The 15,778-nt window shown below is 39.3% G+C and overlaps 1 protein-coding gene across 1 annotated transcript in view; it reads left to right on the top strand.

Annotated features, from left to right (window-relative positions):
- The window catches only part of GRIP1 (glutamate receptor interacting protein 1), a 271,569-nt gene that overhangs the window by 220,603 nt on the left and 35,188 nt on the right, over positions 1-15,778 (top strand). Inside the window, exons 17-19 of the mRNA XM_006886100.1 lie at positions 10,426-10,582; positions 12,579-12,690; positions 12,820-12,864. Of these exons, the coding sequence (XP_006886162.1) occupies positions 10,426-10,582; positions 12,579-12,690; positions 12,820-12,864 (314 nt within the window). The remainder of the gene's footprint in view (positions 1-10,425; positions 10,583-12,578; positions 12,691-12,819; positions 12,865-15,778) is intronic.

The following is a 15,778-nucleotide window of genomic DNA, read 5'->3' as shown; positions in this document are numbered from 1 at the left end:
ACTACCAAAAGCAATTTACACATTTAATGCAATCCCAATACAAATACCAATCCCATTCTTCAACGAGATGGAAAAGGCAATCTCCAATTTCGTATGGAAAGGACCCACATCTTAAAAGCAGCAAGACAGCTTTGCCAGATGTCCACAGATAATCCGTGTAGGCCACATTCCTGAGTAAACTCTATGTCAGCTGACTATTTATATTGACTGATTTATAGCTTGTCTCATCATTATTGTTGTTGTTTTGTGTCATTAAATCAGAACTGACTCACAGCTGAAATATAAAAACTCATAGCTTCCCGATCTCATCCTGGAGGTGTTTATATTCATAACCAAGAAAATGATCACATTATATCAGATCTCATCAAGGGACTAATTCTATCATCACTGCCAAACCAGATAATTATAGACAACCATTTGACATACTTAACCTTAACTGTCACCGTTAGGAATAAATCTCTCTTCTGCCACATTGCTTTTCTACTTTGCTTCAAAATGTCAGAGTTGCCTTGGTCATTCATTTCAGCAAATAGTAATGGCTATTACATTGTAAAGGGGAACCCTGGTGGCCTAGTGGTAAAAAGCTGGGTTGCAATCTCGAAGGCATGTGGATCGAATCTACCAGCTACTCTGCAGGAGAAGGATGGGCAGTCTCCTCCTGTGCAATTAACTGCCTCTGAAAACCCTCCAGAAGGTCAGCTATGAGTTGGTTCCAACTGGATGGCACACAATAACAATGACAACTGGTAGCCTAGTGGTAAGGAGCTGTGTTGCCAACCCACGGACAGGTAGTTCAAATCCGTCTGCTACTCCGCAGGAGAAAGATAGGCAGTCTCTTCCCATGGGATTTACTGCCTCTAAAAACCTATTGGAGGGTCAGCTATGGGTCACTCAGACTTGAGGGTACGTAACAGTAGGACAATATAAGGCCGCTATGATATGTATACGTGGATAAACAAAAGAGACATGATCCCTATTCTCATGCAAAAAGTCACTCAGCTGTAGAAGCAGATAATAACCAAGTAAATGAAAAACTAAGTATAAATGGTGCTGAATATTTAGTTAATGAAGAGAGAAATAGGATGGAGTGGGCAAAGATAGTTGTAGAGGGGCTTCAGGCCTTTTGTTCATAGGATCACTATGAGTCATGCTCAACTCAAAGGCAATCAACAATCCCCTTTCATTGTTAATAATGTGATTGAACTATTAGTATTTAGTTCTTACCAGCCAAGAGAAATCTCCCCAACCTTTTCCTGGGACCAGTCTGAGTGTAGAGCACTTTCCACCATCATCCCACTGTATGCTCTTTCTACCATGCAGTCCACTCTAGTCTTCGAAACAAACCGCTGTAGTTGTCTCATGTTGTGGTCCCATGTGGTCTCATGTTTGGAAGACTGGATGTGCTTTGAAAAATACAACCACTATAAGTACCACCTCTAACCATCATACTAACCCCTAGCTAATTTTCAGTGAATTCGACAACTTTTTCCTATATGCTAAGGTTGAGAATAGAGAAGTATTATTCTTTTCTTGAAAATAAAGTTTCCACACTCTATTGTCTGTCATCCATTTTTGTTTCATGGTTATTTCTGAAATAGGCAGAACTATCATTACTCTGTTATTTAATCACATTGTGGTCAAGATACTTAGAATATTTATGGCAAAAAAAATTATGAACAGTTACACAAATATAAAATTTTATTTTCTCTTTCTTAACAGAATTGGGTCTTTAGGAAACAAATTTGGCAGGAAATTGTTTGGCTCTCTTCCTTATACTGAAATTGGTTTCCAAAAATGAAAGTAATGGCAGGAATTACATTCGTAAAATTGGAGAATTGACTGAATTCTAAAACCATTCTCTGATTTCAGCTTTATAAGCATGAGCCAACATTGTTTCGCTCAGCTTTTAAAATTAATTTTTAATGTGCCTGAAGAGCTAGAAGTAGAAGTTGTTAATTTATGCTTTACTGGCGTGCTGAAAGGCAGGTATTACAATACTGAAGAAGTATAACAATCTAAGGTATATTTATCCTAAAAATAAAATCATCCCATATACTTTCAGAAATACCTACATTTGTGAAGAGCCATTTCCATTATGCAAATGAATGAAACTAAACATAACTCTCAGAGAAAGGAATCAAGACTAAATTTAAGACCCCATCTTATGACCAGATATTGAGATCCAGATGCAAAAAGAGAAAGGAAGGAAAGAAATATAAACAGAGGCAGATTTCTAATTCTAAATTCAGGGAGTAATTAGATATTGGAATTTTAGTAATTTTCTTTCTTTTTAAGTTTAACCTAAGTTTCCTGAAACATTCCACATTTTTTTGGTTTTTTTTTATTTTTAACACTTTTATTTTTGTAGTGAATTTATTTATTTGGTTATACTAGTTTATTTACAAAATTCTAATACATTGTTTTCCAGAACAGATTCTTCCAATTTCCCTCACCCACCCATCAAATTGTACAACCCCATGATTAATCCCCCACACATCCTCATTCTTATGTTTCCCCCCTTCACCCTCCACCCCACCCCCACCCCCACTCCCGTATCCTTATACTCATTCTACAGTAATGCTGAGAACAAACTCAGTCCCACAAGGACAAGTATTATATAAAACATTTTACATTTTAAATGATAGTATCTCCTGAGTCAGAGATTGAGTTCAGCTACAGCATAAAGAAAATCTTAATGTTTGAACAAGATAAGAGTTTCTCTCCCAGTATAATAAAGAGCAGGGAGACAGAGATGGTATCATCAGAAGCCAAGCAGTCTTCCTTCTTTCCACCAGCTGTGTCTATCTGTCACCACTGCCTTTGTTAAAGCTTTCAGCAGACTTGAAATACTTTAATTACTTTATCACACATCATCTTATCTTGGAGGATTTTACTGTTTTATATTACTACCACTCATCTTTCTAGGGCTCTAATTATACCTCTTCCTTGTTAAAAAAACAAATAACAAAACCCACAACACAAACCCAAACAACTGTTGATATTAACTATTGTTAGTAATTGTTGATAATAACTAAAGCCAGTGACCGTCAACCTAAAAGACTGGTTGTTTAAAATATTTTTTATTTTAATTGAGGTGGTTTTTTTATATTAATTACAATTTATTATTTTTATTTGTGGTCTTATTGGATTTCCATTCATTCATTGCTGCACTTCTCTACCCGTCCAGCCCTCTCCCCTGCTCCCTAGTTCACTCCTCTCTTTCAAAAGTAAAAGATTGTGTACCAGGGAGGGAGTCTTTCTTTTACTTTATTTGAGGTTTTAATGAAAGTTTGTAGAGAACTTGGATTCCCATTCATTGATTGTTGCACATTTTCTTCCCTGCCAACTCCTACCCCCAGTTCGCTTTTCTCTTAAAAAAAAAATCTTTCATTGTTGCACAATTTCCTCCCCCTAACACTGAATTTCTTTAAATATAGGTCCAACCTACGTTTTTAATCTCTCCTGACACCTCCTTGTTTGTGGTTTGGGGTTGTTGTGCAGCATGTGACAGGGTAGAACTTGGCTTCATTAGGCTGTCCTAGGCTGTAATCTTCATGAGAGCAGATCCCCAAGCCTTTGCCTGTAGAGCTGCTGACTGTATTCAAACAACCAGCCTTTCTCTTAGCAATTAAGTGCTTAACTGATGCTTCACCTCCGATTGTGGCCTTTATCCTGCACACCCTTAATTCTCAGGGTTCTCTAAGAAAATTAATAGCTTAAGACACTTTGATATATTAATCCATTTATCCTTCATATCAATTCTAAATCAATTGAAAAAATGAAATAGAATATCAGACTTTTTTCTTTGTTTTGTAGAAAAGCTGTTCATGCTCTGAAATCATGATTAAGATTATCATTTCACCACCCTCAAATCAAGTATGGATATTGACACTTAAGCAATGAAGGGAAAGTCAAATCTATAGAGCAACTCCTTAGCTAGCATATCAGATAGAGGTGGTCCAGCTGAAAAGGACTTTATTCCCTAACATTGAAAGGAATTAAAGAATATACTAGGTATTTCAGAGCTGGTGGTGTATGTTTCCACAATGGCATCAGGAACCCATTCTCCTAACGATTTCTATTTCATTATGCTTAGTAGCTCTTGGCTTTCATCCTGGAGTCACTTCATGGTCCAGGAATATTATTGGGGCTCCAGCTGTTACATTTACATTCCAGGCAGCAAGAAATAATGTTGTCAGGAGCCTCTCAGAAGTCTCATTTACAGGTCACAGGGAAGAGCTCCTCACAATATTTTATCTAGCTCCAAGGGAAGCTGAAAAACCAGTCTTACTTTTTTTTTAGGGCAAGGGGCGGGGAGGAGGGCATGAGATTTGTTTGCTTTTTCCCTTCTCATATTTTTATTGGTTTGAATACAATCATTCATATACATTATGTTTAGTGCACGCATGTTGTGTTTTAAACAATTGTTCATTTACATTGTATTTCATTCATGTAATTTGTGCTTTATCATACACATTCAATTATTCATATACATTGTATTTTATATAATTAATGACTATTGATCTATGCCTGTTTTTACCCCTTCTTTTCAAGTTCCTATTGAATCTTTCCTGTTCCCTCACCTCCCATCTGTGTACTAACCTCTCCTAGTTATTTCCCTACTTTCCCTTTCTCGACCCCCTTCTCCCTTATAATAATCTTATTTTTGAAAAGCAGAATGTCCAACCAAAAATTAGTAAACTTGTACTGAGGACAAAGGAGAGAACAAATCTTTTGATTGGCTTCTAGTAGTTGGCTGCAGTTAGCTAACTGTGTAACCTTGGCCTCCCTGAATTACTGAGCTCAGGGAACCAGGTTTGTGGACCACTCAGCACAGCAACAGTGGGAAAGTGTGAGTCCGGAAAAAGCTGGGGAGGTGCTTGTGCATGTCCTGTGTTCTTTCTGAAACACCCAGTGTAGGTAAGGCATTGCTCCCCAGTGAGTGGGACCAGGAGCACTCGTAAGAGCTGCTTCCTTCTTTGAAATGGAACAGAAACCCCTTGTTATTGAAGCAGGAATAGAAGAGACATGGCTCACGCATATTCTCCCTCTCTCATTGCCATTGAGTCAGAGCAGACTCATAGTTGACCCTCCACTGAGTTAACAATGCTGTAAATTTCCCAGGTGGAGATTGCCTGTTTTTTTTCTCCCATTGAGCCACTGTAGTGAATTCACATTTCTAGAGAAACACAGCCTTTGCAGTTAGCAGTGAAACTACCTAGAGACTGTGCCTTTCTAAAGATTGTTACTGCTATGCACTATTTAGTAAGAGTCCACTCGTAGCTGACCCTCCAGTGAATTTTCAGAGGTTATAAATCACATAGGAGGAGATTGCTCATCTTTCTCCCATGGAACAGTGGTGGGCACAAACCACATGTCTTCAGTTGGGCAGCACAACTCCTTAGCATTTAGAACTCACTCACCTCCAGACTATGCCACCTTTACCAGGTGTTTCTTCTGCTGGACTTAACTTGAAATTAAGTTCCTGACCCTATTTGAACTGTGCTATTTAAAAAGAAAAACAAAACAAAAAGCCCTGCATATCTCATCACACATTTAAAGCTATGATCTAAAATTTGTGTCTCAGAATTTAAATACTCTCAAAGACAGTCATTTCCAGTTTGTTATACATTTGTTTTAAATATATTTTTGTCAAAATCTTGACACCACAGATTTAGCTCATTCATATTCACAGGAACTGTCCATTATATAATCTAGTTGCCAAAGTCCTTCCTCACTACACCCATCAAGCTAATCAGACTTAACTCCCTGTCAGAAAAGAAATCAGTCTTCATTTTGCAATTCAAATAAACATAATAAGATACCATCCTCTCAACCCTGACATCCAGCGCACTGCTGAATTTTAATTCCAAGAGACAGAGATGGATGAGTAAGTGGGAGGGTGCAAAAGCCTTTCCATGAGTCAGTGAATGGTTCAGACCTCCCCTCAGGTGGGAGCCTTTCCCAAATTGTCCCTTGACTTAGAGGCTGAGTGCTTCTCTACCTCAGGGTGAAACTCTTACCAAAGGTTTGAGGTAGATGAGAAATGGATCTTTCATGTTTAGAGTGAGAAAAGAATAGCTGTGAAAAGGAAGTGGGAAAGTTCTAGCAAATCTCAGGCCTGTAGCACTTTCTCAGCTAATCATGTTTTAGGAAGAAGTACATATGAAACATAAAAATCTATAAAGTAAGGCTCCATAAATAGTCTTTTAATACCCCCAGCAAGGTTACAGTTTCTTCTAGGACCTTACCATAGTCCTAAGCCCTCAGTATCTTCATTGGTAAGATATAATAACTACCTCCACATGTGGTTATGAAAAATAAGTAAAATGACAAAAAGAAATCATGTAATAAGTTCTTAGGGCATAAAAAGTGCCCACTGCATGTTTAAGGAGATGAAATACTGTGAAAGAGGTCATAGAACCAAGAGAGCATTGCTGATGTCAGATCGATCTTGGCTGAAAGCAGAGAATGTCAGAAATGGGTGTTCTATGACTATGCAAAAGCATTTAACTATGGTCAATTTTTCAATCATTTGTTACACATCTAAGAGCTAGACAATGAAGAAGGATGACAGAAGAAGAATCAATGCCTTTGAGTTGTAGTGTTGGAGAAAAGTACTGAATATCATGTGATCTGCCAAAAAAACAAACAGATATGTCTTGGAAAAAGTGTAGCCAGAGTACTCCTTGGAGGCAAAGATGGCAAACCGTAATCTCTCAAACTGTAGACATGTTGCTAGGATAGGCTATTCCTTGGAAAGGGACAGGGAAGACCTGAGAGAGGAGGATCTCCAGTGAGAGGTGACTGCAGCAGTGAGCTCAAGTGTTTCAAAGATTTTTGAGGATGGCACAGGATAGGACAGAGTTCAAGTTTATTATTCCATCTCAAGAACAGATGTCCAACCACAAACGAGTGGATTGAGAAATTAAGGTACATTCATGCAATAGAATACTACGCAGCACACAGGAGCAAAGATTTTGTAAATTATTACCTAACTTGGGAGGGACTGGAGAGCATTATGCTGAGTAAACTAACTCAGTCCCACAAGGACAAATATTATATAAAATCATTATTGTAGAATGAGGGTGGAAGCAGAGGGATTAGGATGTGTGTCGGGGGTGATTAATCATGGAGTTGGTATAGTGTGATGGGTAGGGGAGTGAGGGAAATTGGAAGAATCTGTTCTGGAAAACAGTGTATTCAAATGTTGTAAATAAACTAGTATAATAAAAAATTTTGTATGGATAAGTTTCACACGGAAAATGCTATTTTAGTAAATATTTATAAAAGGAAATAAAAGAATATTTTCACACAACATGTCTGACCTCAGACATAGTAGAGGACAAAAAAAAGAGGTGGAAATAGAATTTTAATTTATAATACTGTAATGAAAATATAATTGTTTTGCTATTGTAAAAAAAAAGATGGGAATTCAGAACACATAATTATGCTCATGTGAAACCTGTACATAGATCAAGAAGGATTCATTTGAACAGAATAAGGAAACACTGCATGGCCAGAATTCAGATCTATTATTCAAAAGGTCACAATGAGTCATACTCAAACCAACAGCAACAACACCACCACTATAGTATCTGTATACTGAGCAAATAATTCAGGAAGCTGGACTGTATGAAGAAGAATGTGGCATCACATTTGGAGGAAGACTCAACAATTGGTAGCATGCAGACTGCCTGCCCTTGCTTGCAGAAAGTCAAGGCTTGAAGCACTTACAGCAGCAGATAAAAACTATGAAGACTATGGTCTTCAGTATGGATTATGCCTCAACATCAAGAAAGCAAAATCCCTCACAACTGAACTAATAGGCAGCATCATTACAGATGGAATAAAGTTTAAAGTTGTTGACCATGTAATTTTATTTAGAGCCATAGGTAACACCAAAGGAAACAGCAGTCAGGACATCCAAAAATGTGTTATATTGGACAAATCTGCTGTGAAAAATCACTTAAAAGGCCTAAAGAACAAGGTTATTCACTTAAGACTAAGTCATGCCTGACCCAACTCGTGGTATTCCTAGTTACTTTGTACACATATGAAAGTTGGACAATGAGTAAGGATGACAGAAGAATCCCTGTCTTCGAATTTTGGTGTGTGCGAAGAGGAGAATAGCCCATGGACTGGCAAAAGGACAAACAAGTCTGTCTTGGAGGAAGTACAACCAGGGTGCTCCTAAAAGGCAAGGATGGTGGAACTTTATCTCACATACTTTCAACATGTTTTTAGAGGAAACAAGTCCTTAGGAAAAGGCATCATGCTTGGAAAAGTAAAGGATCAGCACAAGAGTGGAAGATCTTCAACATGAAGGGTTGGCACTGTGACTGCAATAATGTGTCTGAGGGTGGCAGAGATTGAGAGGATGCCTCGGGACAGGGCAGGGAGTTGACCTGTTGTGGGATTATTAGAGTTGTAATGGACTCCACAGCACCTAACGACAAAAGGTCATTGACCTATCAGTGTGTTATACTGTAGTGACGTGAGTATTGCTGTGGTGTGAGAAGTTATGCCACTGTATTTAAAACACTTGCAAAACTACATGTAATAGGCAGTGCCAGTGAAGCCTTTATGCAAAAACAGAGTAAAGAGAAAAGCCTGGTAACCTACTTAGGAAAAATCAGCCCATGAAAACCTTACAATAAAAGGAATAGACAATAAGGGATTGATACGGACATTGTCATTAATTAATTGAATTGAGTAATTATAATATAAATTATCAAATGAAATCAATATTGTTTTTAGACTCTCACTCAAATCATGAAAGACCTTACAGATTATAACAGAACATTATTTGATGTAGCGTCGGCAGATGCAGACATGCCAACAATCATGAGGATAAAGCAGAACTGGATAGTGTTTCATTTTGTTTTAAGTTTATCTCAACATTGACTCAACAGCAACTAACTTACAACAGTTGATGTTTGGTATTATAACCTAGTGGCGAGAAGTTGTATTGCAATCCCAGAGGCACGCAGTTCAAGGCCACCAGTTGCTCCTCAGGAGAAGAATGAGCAGTCTCCTCCCCGGCAGATAACTGCCTGGGGTCAGCTATGAGTCATTTCCAACTCTGCAGTATACAACAACAACTGATAGCCTAACGGGTAAGGAGTTATACTGCCAACTCAAAAGCAGGCAGTTTGAATCCACCAGCTGCTCTGCTGCAGAAAGATGAGTCATCTCATCCTGTGCTGCAATTTACAGCCTGTGAAAACCTCCCTGGAGGGGAACGAATCAGTTCTGAATGGGAAAGACATGGCAGCATCAATAATGTCATTTTTATTGAGCCTTGTAATTCTCAAGCCCTGATAGCCAAATGGTAAGGCGCTGCACTACCCACCTGAAGGCTCACAGTTCAAATCCACCAGCTGCTCTGTGGGAGGAAGATGTGCATTCTCCCATGTGACTCACAGCCTCTGAAAACCTTGTATGTGCTCTGCTACGAGCCGTCTGACTCGATGATACATAACAACAACCCCTCACACCTGTGAGCCCCAGCTTGCATGTCCAGACTCTAGCCACACCCCTGCACCCAGCTGTCTCTTGGCTGTTCCTTCATCCTGGTTCTCATGTCCAGTAGTGCCACTGTTGTAGAACAGGACTGACATCAGGGTTGAGGTGAGGCTGAGAAAGATGGGATAAATTATGTATACTGCATTGAAACTGATGAGGGAGAGAACAGTTTAAAAGCAATATGTGGAAATCCAAAATCTCTGTAAATGTTCATTAAAATTTTTTAAAAAGCAGTATATGTTTGGACATTATGGTTACAACAAGAGTCCAGAATGAAGGTTGCATAGTGGAGTGTACTGGGGGGTGGGGAGGGATTGTATACCAATGAAGAAATTTTTCTTTTACTTTTCAAAGAGAAGAGCAAACCAGGGGATAGGGGTGGGCAGGGAAAAAAATGCATCAATGAATGAATGGAAATCCAAAATCTCTGTAAACAGTCATTAAAATTAATAAAATAAATATTTTTTTAAAAAAAAATTCCTATTCCCAGGAAGACAGACTAGACTATGATTTCCTCACACTCCCTGGACCTGAAGAGAGCCATGTGAGCAGGTGATTCAGGGTTCTGGTTTTTTGGAGTATGGAGAAAGGGGTGGGGCAGTTCTAGTGGACACTTCCTCTTGGCCCAGCCGATTGCCTCTTCAGAAGAGATGGGGAGCCATGTGGCGCCCAGCCCCGAGCAATGGCTCCTCCTGTGTATGTCTGTTCAGTTGAGATAATATGTATGACTGTGCTTTCAGTGTAAGATTTTAGTACTGTTGACCATGCTTCCAAATGTGGTTAAAGCCTACCCTTGTGAACAAAATACCATAAATCATAAAAATAGCAGGCTACTCAGTAAAATGTCTTTCTTCAAATGTTCTCAAAGCTAATTGTAAACCCTTGTTTGTGTTTTAGGCACTGGCTTTCAGGCTTCAGGATACAACTTCAACACCTATGACTGGAGGAGTCCAAAACAGAGGGGCAGTTTGTCCCCAGTCACCAAGCCAAGAAGCCAGACTTACCCAGATGTGGGGCTGAGTAATGAAGACTGGGACCGGCCTGCTGCCAGTGGGTAAGGTTCTCATGTGCTGCTCCGTGTCAGGGACGGCTGTGTGTGTGTGTGTGTGTGTGTGTGTGTGTGTGTGTGGTCATTCAGGCCCGATCTGAACATCTCAATGTCTAGAGGCCTGGGTTGTTGGTGCGGATTCCTGCAAGCTGCCATCTTTGCCCTTGCCCATTCCTGTGAGCAGGACTCTAATACTTAATGTCTGTCTGTTGCTGAGGTACAATCCCACACATTGCAAGAGTGAGGCCCACGTCAAGAAAATAGTGCAGTTAGAATGCTCCTTAAAAGCAAGGATGATGGTTCCTTGTCTCATATTCTTAGGGAATGCTGACAGGAGGGTTCAGTCCCCAGAGACAGACCTCATGTTTGGTAGAGAGGCAGTGAAATAAAGGAAGAACCTCAAAGAATTGGTTGGACGGATGGGCAGATGGATGGTTGGTTGGATGGATGGATGGATGGGTGGATGGCTAGCTGGCTGGCTGCAATGGCTGCAACAGTAAGTTTAAGCATAGAAGAGGTCTCAAAGGGGTGCAGGCTAAGGCAGCCTTTCCATCTGTAGTACATGGGGTCACCATGAATGGGCACCAATTGGATGGCACCTAATGTCAATGACATTGTAGTGGAACCTGGTAGAATAGACTTGTATAAACCCTGTGTCCCCACCTGTGACAATTAGCCCCCTTTCCTGTTTTTTAAAACAGTTTCTCATTAGATTACACTTTTTAAGAAAAATTAAGACACTTTGAGGGCCTCCTATTTTTAACTAAGAAGTATATTTTAACATGTTTGTTTCTTACCAAAATACTTTAAAAACATTCATAAATAGTGATAGCGCTTAAATGATTTATAGTGAGGCTGATAAATAAATGAAAGCAGCACATTTTTTTCTCTAGCTTAGAGAAAATTTCGAGTTAGATTGATCCATCCCTTTAGAACAGCAGTACAGTAGTTTCATACACAGGGCCATATTAACATAGTTCATTCAGCAGGAGCCACAAATATTCTTAGCTCATTTATTTAGTTAGGTCATGGTCATTAATTTTTCCATAACATTTTTTGTTTCCAAAAGCAACCTCATGGAGCTCTGCTGGTATGATGTTTAAGCAACTCAGCTGCTAACTGAAAGTTCAGTGGTTTGAATTTACCTAGTGACTCCTTAACTCTTAGGTGAGAAGAAGAGAAGGCTTGACTCTTCACTCCCCTACACACTTAAAAATAAAAGTGTTGAGCCAAATCTGTTGCAGGCAAGTAGATTCTGACTCTTTGTGACCCTGTGGGACAGAGTATTGTCCTTAGAGTTTCCAAGAGTGAAATCTTTATACAAGCAGGATGCTGTTTTTCTCCCAGAAAGCCACTAGTTATTGTTGTTGTTGTTGTTGTTGTTGCTAGGTGCCATTGGGTTGGTTGCCTGTGACTCATCGCAACCCTATGAAGAGCAGGTCTGAATCTTGCCCTGTTCTGTGCTATCCTTATGATCTCTGCCGTGCTCAAACCCATTGTTACAGTTCTCATGTTAGTCTGTCTGTTGAGGGTCTTCTTTCCTTTAACACTTCACTTTTCCCAGAATAGTCTTTTTCCAAAAGCTGACTCCTCTTGACAACACATCCAAAGTATGTGTGACAAAGTTTCATCATCCTTGTTTCTAAGAGATCTGCTAAGTGGGTTCAAACTGTTGACCTTTGAGTTATAAGCAGAGAATGAGCTCAGTACAGTAAGGGCTTCTTCCCTGGATATTGTACCCCAGTAACCTTATGGAGAAGTTCTATTCTATCATATTAAATCTGTATGAATTGAAAATAGACCCAACGGCACCTAGTAAGAACAGCTACCACAAAAGAAGCTTTCCATTGGCCTCAGCTTCAGGGTCACAGTTGGGAGAAAGCCAGATCCAAAATGAATTTCTGTCTTTTGTGGGTGAGGTGAGAGCGAGAAATCCTGGACACAGGGAATAGAAATGGTGTTTTGGGATGTTTTTAACCCAGCCTGTGCTTCTTGACTCCAGTTTTGCAGGAGTTCCTGACAGTGCTGAGGTGGAGCAAGAGGAAAATTTCTGGTCTCAGGCGCTGGAAGATTTAGAAACCTGTGGACAGTCAGGAATTCTGAGAGAACTTGAGGTACCTCAGTCCTGCTACTTACTGTTAACTGTTTCTACATTCATTTTCTTGTTTTGTTTTGTTTTTTTGGTCCTTTTTAGTTTGCATTTATCACACCAATCATTTAAAAGCTTTAACCCCTTTCCACAGGAGAAAGCTGACAGGCGTCTGTCTTTGAGAAACATGAATCTCTTGGTACCTACCCTTTATGTTTCTATTTTTTGCTTGTGAAGCTGCCTTCCCTCTCCCATGCCCTCTGGAAAGCAATTTGATTTTATATAATGCAGTTGAAAGTATTTCTTCCTACCCCACCCCCAAGCTTACTGACTTGTGGCTTCCGCCATCGCTCCCTGCTAACCCTGACTGTACCTGACTGTTCCCACCAAACCGCTAAGGAGTGAGCTAAGTCTCTCAGCAGTGGTGCATCTCATTCTCTTAGTTGCTTTAGAAAGGTTTCTTTGGCATGTTTTCATTTGTCCCTGGTATAAAAATTACTTTGATCATTAAGAGGAACATAAGAGGAAATGTTCTTTTGTTTTGCCCTTAAAATAGATGCCAGTGTAGCTGGTGGGAAAAGGCTGGACTGTTTTATAAGCAGCTAAAATATTGCAGAATACTTCCTAGTTAATTGCAAATCCTGATTCCACGTTATAATTTAGTGTGAATGTGTGAATTGGAGGAGGAATGAGCCAGAGTATAATAGCTGAACTCCTGTTGAGTTCTTTAATCAAAGCCATGAATTTGCTGGTGGAATTCACACTTTGGTCTGGGAAGTCCTGGACTGTTTCCTTTTATGTTCTTTTAAATTTTCTGAGCTGTAAAAGAAAAAAATAATAATAATAAAATAAAGTGGCAAAAATATCATTTTTACTTTGATGTCTTATGGGGTCCCCAAGTCACCATAAGGAATGTGAATGGCATAACGGAGTGAAACTCTTGCAATTCTAAAATGATTACTCATCTTTATATTGTTTTGCTTCTCAATTGCATGTGTGGATATTTTATGTGATTCTAATGTTTGTGAACCTGCAAAGAGAATTCTAAAGAATACTAGTTTGAATTTGTAAACATCAGTCTTACCTGGCATGAATTTCAGCTTCAGAGCACAGTTAAAGGACATGGAGATGGGTGAATCCTACAAAACAAATCAAGATATTAGTGACTGATTCCTTTCTATTAAGTTTGGGATAAAGAATAGAATGTTTACGTATCAGACGGTTTATTTAAGCTTTTACCACTTCTTGTTTGCAAAGGGGAAAGGAGTCCAAACTGAAAAATAAGCAGAGTAATTGTAAGAAAAGAAAAACAAAAAGTTTTAAATAAACCACTTCCTTTGAAAGTGTGTTTCAGGTCCTTTCTGATATTTCTCTCTTTTGAAACTAGTCTTCTAGTAACTTCCTTACATAATGTAAAAAGATGGCGTGCAGAGTAATTAAATGAGGTAGTGTTTTCACCCAGAAATTTAATTGTTTCGTGAAAACTTCATCCATCTGCATAGAAATTAAGTAGCAAAACCCTGTAAGTTTTCCCTAAATTAGCTTGAAGCAGATGTGGCCTTTGAAATTAGAAAAGAACTGATTTGAGTTTCTAAATCAAAGAGAAAGTCCTCAGTTAGAAAAAATGTCCAGAGAATTCATCAACTCTAAAGATGACACAACCCTGCTTGCTGAAACTGAGGAGGATCTGAAGCACAATCAACACTCTTTGCACCAGCAGCCAGGAAATTAAAGATGTATTGTGATGGGAAAGTCTGCTGTTAGGGACCTCTCTAAAGTACTGAAGAGCAACAGTGTCAGTCTGGAGACTAAGGTGTGCCTGATACAGGCCATGGTATTTGCAATTACTTGCTATATATTAGAAAGCTGGACAGTGACTAGGGCTGATAGAAGGAGAATTGATGCCTTTGAGCTATGGTGTTGGAGAAGAGTATTGAATATACCATGGACTACTAAGTGTCCTGGAAAAGGTTAAACCAGGCTGCTCCTCGGAGGCAAGGATTCTGAAGCTTTTTCTGACATACTTTGGACATGTTATAAGGAGGGGATCAGTCCTTGGAGAGGGACGTCATGCTTGGGAGGGCGGAGGGACAGCACAGGAGAGGAAGACCCTCTTTGAGATGGATTGATACAGTGACTGGGGAAATGGGATGTGTGTGTCAGAGACAATACGATTGGCACAGTACAGAGCAGGGTTTAGGGCTGCAGGTTGCAGGTGACTCAATGCCACATAACAACAACACCACCATTAAAAATTTTAAAATGTAGTAGTAAATGCAAAAACTTAGCTAAGTTTGAAAATTATTAGAATCTACAAGGAAATCAGTTCGTGTCATCGTGTTCTATATTGGTAGCAATCATTTAAATTCAATTTTAGTCCTGAAAGTACATAATTTAACAAAAGAGAAAAATTTTAATTATAAGAGTAGGTGAGCTATTTAACCTTTCTTAGCACTATTTCTTCTAAAATATTATGGGTATAATGAGCTAATGCTTATTATGGCATTTAACACAGTATATGACATTTAGTAAATGTTCAATAAAAAGGAATCCTTATTATTTTTGCCATTTCATGATTAATGAGCACTGATTGGATTCTTTTTCTGTTACTATATTATAGAAGTAAGTTAATATCAGTTAGAGCACTCTAAGTTGCCTTCAAAAGAACATGTATTGGCCTAGTGACACCTTGGTCAAATATATCTTCCTTTGCAAAGTATTTCCTCTGATAAATCTCTTTTTGCTTGCATAGAAAAGAATCCCCATATGTTTATGAGCTGTGCTAAATGAAAATAGGCTATGTGTCCAATGCCACAGTAAATACTGTTGTTGTTGTGTACCATCAAGGGAGAACCGACCCATAGCTGACCCTGCGGCAGATTTTCAGAGGCGGTTAATCGCAAAGGAGGAGATTGTCCATCCTTCTCCTGCAGAGCAGCTGATGGATTTGGTCTGTATGCCTTTGGGATTGCAGTGCAGCTTCTTGCCACTAGGCCACCAGTGCTCCCAAAATATGTTGTTGTTGTTGTTGTTGTTGTTATGTGCCGTCGAGTCGCCTGCGACTCATAGCGACCCTATGTACAACAGCCCTAAACTCCGCTCTGTCCTGTGCC

Source organism: Elephantulus edwardii, unplaced genomic scaffold, assembly GCF_000299155.1.
Source record: "Elephantulus edwardii isolate Elephantulus edwardi_28Jun2011 unplaced genomic scaffold, EleEdw1.0 scaffold00047, whole genome shotgun sequence".
Classification (NCBI taxonomy): Eukaryota; Metazoa; Chordata; class Mammalia; order Macroscelidea; family Macroscelididae; genus Elephantulus; species Elephantulus edwardii.
This window is presented reverse-complemented; position numbering and strand designations above follow the sequence as displayed.